The 12534-nt window shown below is 40.5% G+C and overlaps 1 protein-coding gene across 1 annotated transcript in view; it reads right to left on the bottom strand.

Moving 5' to 3' along the window:
- TEK (TEK tyrosine kinase, endothelial) overlaps positions 1 to 12534 on the bottom strand; it is a 131834-nt gene that overhangs the window by 29297 nt on the left and 90003 nt on the right. The window contains exons 10-12 of the mRNA XM_006863011.1: positions 11945 to 12106; positions 8356 to 8490; positions 2587 to 2874 (exon numbers count right to left, since the gene is read on the bottom strand). Coding sequence (XP_006863073.1) covers positions 2587 to 2874; positions 8356 to 8490; positions 11945 to 12106 — 585 coding nt within the window. The remainder of the gene's footprint in view (positions 1 to 2586; positions 2875 to 8355; positions 8491 to 11944; positions 12107 to 12534) is intronic.

Raw genomic sequence — 12534 nt, 5'->3', positions numbered from 1 at the left:
GTTCCGACTCATAGTGACCCTGTACAGGGTTTCCGAGGCTGTAAATCTTTACAGGAGCAGAAAGCCTCATCTTTCTCCCACGGAGCAGCTGGTAGATTTGAACTGCTGTCCCTAAGGTTAGCAGCCCAATTCGTAACCACTATGCTACCAGAGCTCCTTAATGTCAGTAGTTGAATGTTTATTCAAAAAAGTAAGATGAAGACTGGGAGTCTAGGTGTGGTGCTGTAGGACAAGCACTGGACTGCTATCCACAAGAGTGGCAGTTCAAACTCACCAGCCGCTCCTTGGAAACCTTATATAGGGTGGCTATGAGATGGGACTGACTGACGGCACTTAGGAATGTGGGTGCTTGTGATGTTATTCAGGGCACTCTTCTGTTACATTGATATTTCACAATATTTTCTTAAAAAAAAAAAAGAAAGAAAATTCTAATGAAGTATCTCTGAATACTGCCAAACTGTTCAAACTTCCACGAGTTGCTGAGAGAAAGAAGTGGCTGGAGAAAGACTGAGCGAGCCCACTTCCAAGCTGTAAGCAGCTAGCTGTAATGAAGGAAATAGGAAACCCAACGCAAAAGAGAGCCTGACTTGGAGAGGTGGCAAGGGGCCAGAAGATCCCAACTTATTTGATAATTGGAACATCTGTCTTTCCATAGGCACTAAATACACAGACGCATTTCTAATGCAGTGAATCTAAACTGATTCTTTGCTTAATGATCAAAAAACTTCAATATGACATGGAAACGCTAGATATTCCAACTAATTGTAAATGACCAATTTTAAATAGAGAAAAACTTATCCTGCAGAGTATTTCAAAAGAAAAGTGGTTTTTTAATTCTCAGCTTTATATAATAACTTCAGTGATTGTCTGTTATGATAAATTTTCAAGTAAACCTATTTGGCTTTAAAGTCTAGGATAGACATACAATAATTTGTTTACACACCTACAACAATTCCTAAAAATTGTTCTATAACCAATTAAACAAGTCCTTTGTTGTTGTTGTTAAGTGCTGTCAAGTCGATTCCGACTCACAGTGACCCTGTATAGGCTTTGTGAGGAGCAGCTGGTGGGTTTGAACTGTTGACTTTGTGGTTCGCAGTCCAGTGTTGATTCTACAGGTCCACTTAGTGAGTTCAAACCCTGGAAAACGTCATTCATGTAAAACTTAAACACTAACTCAATACCAAAAAAAGATAAGTTTTAGCACAGTTCTGCCCAAATGATTGCAAATGCAAATTCATGGAACTTTCTTAAATATTAGAAACAAAAAACAACAGTTGAGCAACTGACCCCATGTATTTCAGAATAGAACCGTTTCACAGAGCTCTTAATGTCTTTGAGTTTTCTGAAGTACAAGGGTGGGTCAAAATTGTCTGCACTTCGCTTATATTAAAACACCTGTCCACATCCACAGCTGATGACAGCATTGAGTGTGAAGGTGAAATGATTTTCTCGAATAGATGAATGGCAATGGATTATGTGGCAAATCATTTGCAAATCAGCCATGACTCTGCCTATGAAAGAATCAATGGCAGAGTTGGGTTACAAAACATTTGTGTGAGATGAACATAGAAACAACTTGCAGAAAAGCAAAACAGAAATGTTTGGACATCTGCAAACAAAATTTGGACTGATACTATAAGGAAGGCAAAAGTTTCTTTTAAAAAATCTTTACTGGTGATGAGATATGGATTCATCACTACGAGCCTGAGAGTAAAATGGCAGAGTATGGAATCCTCAATAGTTGGCCAAGAAAACATTCAAAATTCAATCATCAGCTGGAAAATTGATGCTTACAGTTTTCTAGAATTGTCAAGGGTCAGTGCTGGAACACTACTATCAGGAAAAACATGCAACAATCAACAGGGCTCTTTACAGTGATATACTCTGTGAAGGGCTGAACTCTCAACTTCGGATTAAATGCAGAATACTGCTATCCAAGGGGATTATGATCTTGCATGACAATACACGTCCACACACCTCTGCCCACACTGTTGACATTCTTCAAAAACTTTGTTTTGAGGTGTTAAAGTATCCTCCCTATAGTCCTTATCTTCCTCCTTCAAACTTTTACCTGCTTTGTCTCCTGAGAGTAGCCCTTCAAGGATGAAGATTCACCTCTGATGAAGAAGTGAAGACAGCAGTATATTCATGGCTCACAGCTCAGCCTAAAACATTTTTTAATAATAAGGGAATACAAAAGCTTGCTGACAGATGTACAAAGTGTATTGAAAAGAAAGGAGTTTATGTTGAAAAATGATGTGTTTATCTTTTCTAGAAGTTGATTAAAATAAATTTTATAGCTAGAGTGCAATAATTTTTTACTCACCCTCCCAGATTGTCAGGCCTTTCTTCTAAGGAAACTTTCAGTGGATTTGAATTATCAATCTTTTGATTAGTAACAGAGTGCTTAATCATTTGCGCCACCCAGATCATTAAATGAGATTTTATGCAGAAGCGGGACACTAAGCCTTCACTCACAACTAGCTGCCTTTTCTGATTTCTGAGAAACCGTCTTTGAACCAAATCCGAGTGACAGTGGGTGAAAGTTGTTCAGGAAGTGCTGGGGTAGAGTAAGTTACTTACTGTCACTAAGGGTCCAAGCAGTGAGATCTGCACTCCATTCCCCCTGGGCCTTGGTGTTGACTCTGGCTCGGACTATGTACTGCTCCCTGGGATGTAAATTATTAAGTAGCACCGAAGTTAGGTTGCCTGGCACTTTAATATTTTGCTGATCACTTTTCTTTTGCACAGACCTCCTCTCCACTTCAACATAAAAGTCATCTTCCGAGCTTGGAAATATTGGTTGCCAGGTCAAATTTAGAGTGGTCTGACTTTTCGGTAGGAGACTCAGACCTCTTGGAGGAGGGAGACCTAGGAGAAACCAGGAAGATCATTATTTTTACATAGGCTGGAGGTAGAGCCATCCCCAAAGGGCAGTATTAAAGAATAACATTGGTCTTTAGAATAATGTGCTACTCAAACTATCAAATAAACACAAATTAATATGCTACCTTTTATTCTACCAAAATAGTAAACCTTTAAGATAATTTTAATACCTAAGTTGGAGAACAGTTTTGGGCTATTTTTCAAGAGCCTTAGAAATGCCCATAACTTTGACCTCGTCATCTGACCGTGAAGGATTTATTCTAAGGAAATAATGCAAAGAAAAAGAGGAAAACATAATATGGGTAGAGATATTTGTTTTGACATTTATTATGATAGTAAGCGTTTAGAGAAAAACTAAATGCTCAGTAATAGGGAATGTTTTAGTAAATTTTTGAGTAAATTAATGGATTAAAATAGACAATTTCAAAATCATGGAAGAAAAGAAAAATATTTATAATACATGAGAAAAAGTTCTGATAGTACTTTGGTAAAAGCCATTCTACAAATAGATAAGGACAGGAAGGAAACTGATAAAAATGACAGCAGATACACTTGAAAACAATTGGTTACTTTTGTAATTATGGGTGAAGTTGTCAGTATTTCTGTTATCATTCGGAGCAGTATATTTTATAGCAATTCTGGGACTACTTCATAGCAAGGAGTATTTTTGACATCATAACAGCAGTGATGGTAGGGACAGAGGAGCCCTGCTCTAGTCTCCTCAAGGCAATGACTAGATCACACACTGTCTGGTTATAGGAACTCACAGGAGCTTGAACTACCAGGGAGGTGGCTGAGTAGAAAAAAAAACATGGATTTTGAAGTGAGAGAGACTGAAGCATGCCACATGACCTTGGGAAAATTTGCAACCTCTCAAAGTTCATCTGTAAGATGGGAATGAAAGTACTTATATCCCAGACTTAGGAGTTATAAATGAGACACACAATATGAAATAATCGCTATATCAAGGTCTTAGGGATTCTGTAAACAGTTTTCTTTCTCCCTCTCTCTTTCCTTCTCTCCCTCCCTCCCTTTCTCCCTCTTTTCCTAAGGCATCCTGTATCTGTATCATGGGCAGAAGAGGACTATGTGTGTTTTCCCTCAGTTAGTAACAGTAAGTTGATTTTTTGAATTCTAGATATAAAGTAGATTCACCTATAAAACACAGGTTAGGGATCCTCTAACTCATGCACACTCAGCGGGGATGCTATTGGTTCTTGACAGGTGAAAAATCCTAACTATTATAATGGTTTACAAAGGGCCACAATGCATAAACAGATATCTATCTGTGTACTGAAACTGCAGGGGTAGGGGCAATAGAGCAAAAATGTCTTAGAAAACTCCTTAGGAAATTCATAATGAAAACGAGGTTGAGAAACACTGCCCTACCTCTTGAAGACTAGTGGTATGCATTCTGGTGAGAGGAATGGTATGTCTCCATACACCTGGAGAGTCGGGATTGCTGTTAGCCTAATAGGAACCAGCAATCAAGTAATACAATTTGCTTGGCATTATGCTGAAAATCTCACTGGTGATCCATTCCCTAGAGCCCTAGCAAATGGGTAGTGTTGGTGGTTATGTGCCGTGGAGTTGATTCCGACTCATAGCGACACTGTGTAGGGTTTCTGATGCTGTAACTCTTTACAGGAGCAAAAAGTCTCATCTTTCTCCCACGGAATGACTGGTAGTTTTGAATTGCTGAGGTTAGCAGCCTGACTCATAACCACAACGCGACCAGAGATCCTTTAGCAAATTGAGGTAATGTCAATTACTTTTGCTAATCTTTAAGCTTAAAGTCTAAAATAAGAAACCCAGAGTGGTTCAATAGTCTTACAGTAGCAAAATAGAATGCAGGTTTGGAGTCTGGGAGAATACATGACAATCTCTTAAGCCTGTGCCAAGTACAGAGGCATAGCTTAATGAATGGTCATTTCCCTTTGGGAACGTGATTTACTCTTTGCCTCTCTCTGCCCACCTTTCTACCATATATTCATAACATGCTCCTTTCCTTCTACTCCTGGTCCCCCTGGTCTTCAATCAACACACTTATAAATAGTGTAACTGTCAGATGAATTAAAAAACAAACATCAGCAAAATTCAAAAGATGGGAAAAGGAGAACCTTCAAGAATTCCCTTCCCACCCACCCCTGAGAACTCCTTTGATATATTCCAAGAAACTTCTAAATACATCCTGGCTGGAAGATATTCTGAGGGCCAAAGACAGTGCAGTGTGGGACTGTGAAGTGTTTTATGTTTTCTTCCATAAATACTTTCCATCTGAGTCAGATTACTACCTTCCCCCTTTGATTCATCAACAATGACCTGAGAGAGAATGAACTATTATCAACACGATGACATACAGGGGTACCTTTGATCATAGCCCTGGAGGTCACTGTATCTTTTAATGTATATATAGTAGCCAAGGCTTCACTATTTTTTCTGGTTTTATTTTTTATATTCATAACCCAGCTGGTTTCAGGGAAGCCATTTCTTGAGCAATGTTTCTACAAGTTCCAGAGTAGCTCGTGGTCCCATGCTGAGGAAAACTAGCTGATTGGTGTGGAAGGATGTCTCTATGGGGAGTGCATAGTTCCCGGGAAGAGTTAGATGCTCTTCTTAGGCCTCTTCAGTAAGTCATTTTATATCCTGCTGCCTTAGTAAATGGACTAGAAAATGGGAAAGTTTGTAAATTAGAATAAGGACTTGGTGCCTCTAGGCTCCTTGGCAATTTTTAGTAAGAATTAGAGAAACAAAAAGATATGGAGTCTGAAGATTTGGTTTCAAAACTTCTGGATCGAACATAAGATGCAGCACGAAGGGCAACTTTATCCACCACTTTCTGACTCTATTTTTCAGTTTATAAAATAGACACAATGATAATTCATACTCTTCAAGGTAATGTGAATTTAACATACCTGAACCTGAAACTGCAAAGCATTGACCAGGATATGATGGCAGAACGATTGTACACAGTAAACAGGCCAAAGAACTAGAAAAGAGACTTTTAAAGGGGCCACTCCAGTGTTTCCGAGGAAGGTACCTGGGTAGCAGAAAGCTGGAGTAGAGGGTAGCTTGAAGAAGACGCCACAAATTCTGTGACTCAGTTAACACAACACAAGAAAGTCAGTAGAAACTAACATTGATAAGTCAAGAAATCTTGCTACTCATTATTAAGAAGGTGTGGACTCAGAACCAGTCACATCAAGACCACTTGGGAACTTATTAGAAATGAAAAGTCTTCAGCTCTGTCCCCACCTCAAGAACCCTAGTATCTCTGAAAGATAAGCATTAGACTGCTAACCACAACAAGGTCAAACCTACCAGCTGTTCCACAGAAGAAAGATGAGGCTGTTTGCTCTCATAATGACTTGCAGTCTCAAAACTCCTATGTAGCCCACCCCCTCCATACACAGAGTAGACAGGGATGGGCACCTTGGACACTGGCTACGCAAAATGGGGGTCCACAAAGGCAAGAAGTGACTGGCTTACAAGCTTTCAAGAGGGAACCTAGATCCAGAGGGCGTGGAGGAAGGAAGTAGAATCTCCAGAGAGTAGTATCCAATCTGTTTAGGCGGAGCTGATGAAGGAAATGCAGATAGATCTTTTGTGAAACAGTAGTGAATAATTGTTATAAGGACTGAGTGTTTTGTAGCAAGGGGGGGAGTGATTAACTTTGCAGTTTAGGAGCAGAGGTCTCTGGGACCATGAAGGGAGAAGAGCGGAGAGCAGGACCCTACCCAGAGAAGCAGTGATGCCTGAGATGGAGGCAGAGATGATGACGTAGAGAGACAGAGTGGCTGCAGACTTTAGACCCAGAGAGGAAGAGGGGCTGTGTGCTCATGACGGGGGTGGGGTGGTGGTGGAAAGGGGAGGCAGGCTTGCAGGGTATACCCTTTGGTTGGTTGATGATGCATGGAGGGGATTGTGACCATGGCAATGAAACGATATATGATAGGATGAATGTAAAACTAGTGTTCTCCCACGTAAACTATTCCATAATTCACAATAAAACATTAAAAGAAAAAAAAAATACTATATAGGGTTGCTAGGTGCTGGAACCTTCAGAATTCAATTGATTTGAGGCAGTGGGTTCCCCACCTTAGACCAACTGAATCAGAAACACAGGCGGTGGGGCCCAGCAATCTACATTTTAACAAGTCATCTGGGTGATTTTTGAATGCTAACGTTTAAAAACTATTGATTTCGAAAAATGGGGATCAATGTTGTAAGAAATAGCTAAGGAATTATTACGAATCGGGCTGCGAACCTTAAGGTCAGCGGTTCGAAACTACCAGCTGCTCCGAGGGAGAAAGATGAGGCTTTCTACTCCCGTAAAGATTTACACCCTCGGAAACCCTATACAGGGTCGTTATGGGTCGGAACCGACTCGATGGCACATAACAACAACAACATTGCTCTAGTAGCGTAGTGGTTATGAATTGATTGGGCTGCGAACCTCAAGGTCAGCAGTTCGAAACTACCAGCTGTTCCACGGGTGAAAAATAAGGCTTTCTGCTCCCATTAAGATTTACAGCCTCAGAAACCCTGTGCAGGGTCACTATGAGTTGGAAGTGACTCCACAGCACATAACCAACCAACCAACCATTGGACTGGCGGCACTATAGGATAAACACTGGACCCCCAGATCAGTTTGAACTGCAAGATTTTTGGTTCAAGCTCACCAACCACTCCTCAGAAACCCTATACAGGATCGCTATGGTTGGAACTGATATGATGGCACTTAACAACAGCAACAACCGGACTGAAAACCATGAGGTCAACAGTTCTAGCCCATCAGGCACCCTGTGGGAGAAAGATGAGGATTTCTGCTCCTGCAAAGACTTACAGTCTCAGAAATCCAATACAGGGGGGCTATGACTAGGAACCAATTCAAAGGCATTTAACAACAACATCACTTCTGGGAAGTAGGGTGGAGAGCTGGAGCAGAGGACAGTTGCTCTATAGATGAAACCATTATTTGGGATTTAACTACATGCATGAATTACTTTGGAAAAGGCAAAATATTTTAAAAAAATAAATACACTGGTATTTCTGAAGTGTTTATGTGGCAAGAGCTTGGCCTGGGCACTTAAAGGGAAACAGGAAGCTGGTTGTACAATATAGGAGCCAAGGCTCAGCACAGTTGCTACTGAGTAAATCTCGATTCCTAAGGGATGGCCCTGCCCTCCTGAAGGCTCATCTGCTTCCTTCTCTGTCCCTTCGGATATCTGCAAGTCCCCTCTCCCAGGGAGGTAGGCCAAGAGTCCAACCCAAATAAAGAAACACTTTGGCTCCAAGTTGTTAGTCTTCCTGTCACTTTCCCCACCCATTCAAAAGCAAACGCCTTCCACCTCCATCCCCACCCACCCACTCACCCACCACCACCCTTCCTGGTCTTCCTTCCTCTTTCCCCTTCCTCTCCCTCCCACCCAGCTCATGGATGGATGCCTGTTGGCTTCAACTGACCGATGGAAGCTGTTGTAAAACGTCTCACAGGCCCAGGATGCCCTTCCCCTCCCTCTCCACGCCGGATCAGCTGCACGCAGAGCTCGTATTCTGTTCGTGGTTCCAAAGCATTGAGTGTAACGATTTCATCTGTCGCTGAGAAGAGAGAAAGTCCAGGAAACTTAAATTGGCATCTTTGACATTCTTTAAACTAAGATTGTTGCAACTGTGATGTGAACTAAAGTAAGGTTTTTATCAATACAATGACTTAGGGAAACAGGCAATTCCACAGTCATAGTCTTACCATTTCTAATATAGAAAAAGAAGACTTTTTATAGAACGTTGCTAGGTTATAATGAATAATGTCTCGGAAGAAGTGCAGCCAAACTGCTTCTTAGAAGCCATACCTTCGACATGCTTTCAGGAAGAACAGGTCCTGGAGAAGGACACCAGGCTTTATCAAGCATGAATGGTCAGTGAAAAACAGGAAGACCCTCAAAGAGATGAATTGGCTCAGTGATAGTAGCAATGAACTCAAACTAACAACAATTGTGAGGATAATGCAGGACTGAGTAGTGTTTCATTCTGTTGTACTTAGAATCGTTAGGAGTTGGAACTGACTCTATGGCTCCTACAACAGCAATGTATATATACATTAATATATACATATATCTCTGCCACTCATACATTCTACTCTAGCGCTTTTGTCCTTTCATTTCATTCCAATCTTCAACTATGGAATACCAATCAGATTTAGGGGAAAAACCAATTGGAATAATAAAACTAAATTAATTTTTTAGTGCTTTCAAATACATATACTTACTATGATTCAACTCTCAAGAGAAGAGACTAAGAGAGTTTGTTTACAATGACTAGATAATTGATTTGTAACTGATTTGTAAAGGTCACAAATGAAGGAATTTTAAGTATTTGAACAGGTTCCCGTAAGGAAACTGTATATGCCTCTTACTTTTTTCTTAACTATTTATTTTATTTCTATGAGGGGACCATTATCTCTGAATTCCTTTTTTTTTTCCACAAAAGTTTTGATGCTCCCTCATATTTCTCTATGGATTATTGCAAACATAAATTTTTGCCTTACTATATGATGAATTTCCAGTCAGTAAAATAACTGGACCCTGTTTCAAAGTTCTGGGAAGACCACTTTGTAGATATCTGCTTGTAGAAGGAGACAATGAATACTGACACTTTATGGAAACAAAATAAATCTGCTAATAAGATCTTGTTTGGTAAAGTGGAGGGTCGGATAAAAAGAGGAAGACCTGCAATGAGATGAATTGGCACAGTGGCAACAGCAATGGGCTCAAACCTAGCAATGATTCTGATGTTGGTATAGAACTGGGCCATGTTTCACTATGATGTGCATAACGTCACTATGAGTTGGTACCAACTTGATGGCACCTAACAACAAACAACAATAAGACCTAGCCATTGATGTTGACAACAATAATCCATCAACTCAGCTTGATGTCTCTGGGATCACAACTTTTGGTTGGGTCTACAATACATAGTGTAGTGGTTACGAATCAGGCTGCTAATCTCACGGTCAGAAGTTCGAAACTACCAGCTGTTCCATGGGAGAAAGATGACGCTTTCTGTTCCCGTAAAGATTTACAGCCTTGGAAACTCTGTAAAGGGTCACTATGAGTTGGAACCGACTCCACAGCACATAACAACAACAACAAACAATACTTTCTGAAAGAGTTCAGTAATAACATAATGACTTATTCAAGGTAGTCAGTTCAGCTGCAATTATTAAGCCTAGAACCCTCCCTTTCCTCTTCTTTTTTGTAATTTCCTTAGCTCTCTATATATGGTGGCAGTGAGCTCTATTTAAAAAGTCATAAATTTAGTGAGACTGTGCCTTAAGATACACATTACTAAAAGTGGAAGAATACACATTAACTGTAAACAAAACATGGGAACACTGAATGTTTTAAAATTTAAAAAGTGTGCGACAAGGTTGTATTGTTTCACCATACTTATTCAACCCGTATGCTGAGCAAATCATCCGAGAAGCTGGGTTCTATGAAGAAAAACATGGCATCAGGATTGGAGGAAGACTTATTAACAACCTGCAATATGCAGATGATCCAACCTTGCTTGCTGAAAGTGAAGAGGACTTAAAACATTTACTGATGAAGATCAAAAAGCACAGCCTTCGGTATGGATTACATCTCAACGTAAAGAAAACACAAATCCTCACCACTGGACCAATAAACAACATTTTTATCAATGGAGAAAAGATTGAAGTCGTCAGGACTTCATTCTTCTTTGATCAACTATCAACACTCAAGGAAGCAGCAGTCAAGAAATCAAGGACGTATTGCATTAGGCAAATCTGCTGCACAAGACCTTTTTAGTGTTGAAGACCAAAGATGTCAGCTTGAGGACTAAGGTGTACCTAAGCCAAGCCATGGTATTTTCAATAACCTCATATGCATGCATGCGAAAGTTGGACAGTGAATAAGGAAGACCATAGAAGAATTGATGCTTTTGAGTTATGGTGTTGGAGGAGAATATTGAAAGTTCCACGGGCTGCCAAAAGAACCAATAGATCCATTTTGGAAGAAGTATAGCCAGAGAGCTCCTTGGAGGCCAAGATGGCCAAACTTCATCTCTTGTATTTCAGACATACTGTCAGGAGGGACCAGTTTCTGGAGAAACTTATCATGTTTGGAAAGGTGTAGGGTCAGAGAAAAAGAGGAAGACATCCAACGAAATGGATTAGCCAAGTGGCAGCATTGATGGATGTGGCAATAGTGGTGAGGTTGGCCCAGGATCGGGCAGTGTTTCGTTCTGCTGTGCATAAGGTCACTATAGGTCGATACCAACTTGATGGCATCTAACAACAACAAATAAGCTTGGTTGTGGCAGGACTCCTTACAAGATAGCATAATTTTAAAAGCATAGTTAATTGATAAAAATCATGAAACAAATAGAACTTTAATTTGTTTTTTAAAATATGTGTTTCCATGAAAATTTGACATTTTGTCAAATTTTGTTTGTCTTTTTTCTTTAGGAGTTGGAAGAGAGGCATGTAGCTCTCTTTGCCCTCACCCTTCTCCTCTGAGCTCAGTTCAGTGTGCCACAGTGCAACTGTCTCAGGTCCAAACTCCTCTAATAATCTCTGGTGTTAGAAGCCTCCAGGATAGAGCCAGACATGGAAAGAGAGACAAAAAGAAATAATATAGCAGCAATAATCACCCCAAGGATTTGGGGAGATTGTCTCCACCTGTCTAGCAGGCTTTGGGCTTTCCTGTTATCACATTTTCCACTGTGACCAAGCAAGACAGAGTAACTAAAACCAATATTGGAGATGCAGAGAAGCCTGAGAAGGAAATACTATGTATATAGAGATCAATATATATCCTGATACAAGCTGGTACTGCCCTAGTACACAGTGACCTCCAGAAAGTTAGCCTTAAAACTCAAAGAGGTTCCTGTACTCTCACTATTCCTCCAGCGGAATCCTCAGCTACAGCCACCACCTCAGATAGAGGATCAAGCTGGGAGACAAGGATTTCTATATTCAGGGACTATTTCTTTCCTGGTACAATGTTCACAGCCTTTCTTGTCCATATCTTACCTGGAATATGCCGCCAAGCCTCGTAATGATTAACAGGTTTGTACAGAAGTTTCTTGGACTTGATTGGTCCATCCCCAAAGTAAGGTTCAGAGCTGATGTTGATGACAGCAAAGTTATGTCCAATGTCAATCACGTTTGGGGCATTCAAGGGCTTTGGAAGAACTGAATAAAATTTCAGCAATTAGGTTAGGCCTTAGACTCTAAGGTTCAGCTGTTTTTGGTTGGGAAAGGGGATGAAGGAGTGTATTTACATTTTTTACCTCCTCTGCTCTGATTTCCCCACTTCCCTCTGGTTTCTCCAATCCACTAGTCTTAAAGTACTTTCTTAAAATACATGTACCCCTATGCTCAAGATCTTTTAATGTATTCCCATTACCCTAAGGAGAGAATCTCAAATTCTTACCATAATCTGTCAGGCCTTGCACAACTAAGCCCCTAACTACTCTGTACCCTTCTCTCCCTCTCATCCAACACTCTCCTGCCCCACTGATCTCCCTTCAGTTTACCCAACACATTAACTTGGTGTTTAAACACTAAAGAAGACACTAGTCTTGTCTTAGAATCTTTGAAGATGCTGTTTCCCTGCAAAG

The sequence above is a fragment of the Chrysochloris asiatica genome, unplaced genomic scaffold (assembly GCF_000296735.1).
Source record: "Chrysochloris asiatica unplaced genomic scaffold, ChrAsi1.0 scaffold00053, whole genome shotgun sequence".
In the NCBI taxonomy this organism is placed as follows: Eukaryota; Metazoa; Chordata; class Mammalia; order Afrosoricida; family Chrysochloridae; genus Chrysochloris; species Chrysochloris asiatica.
This window is presented reverse-complemented; position numbering and strand designations above follow the sequence as displayed.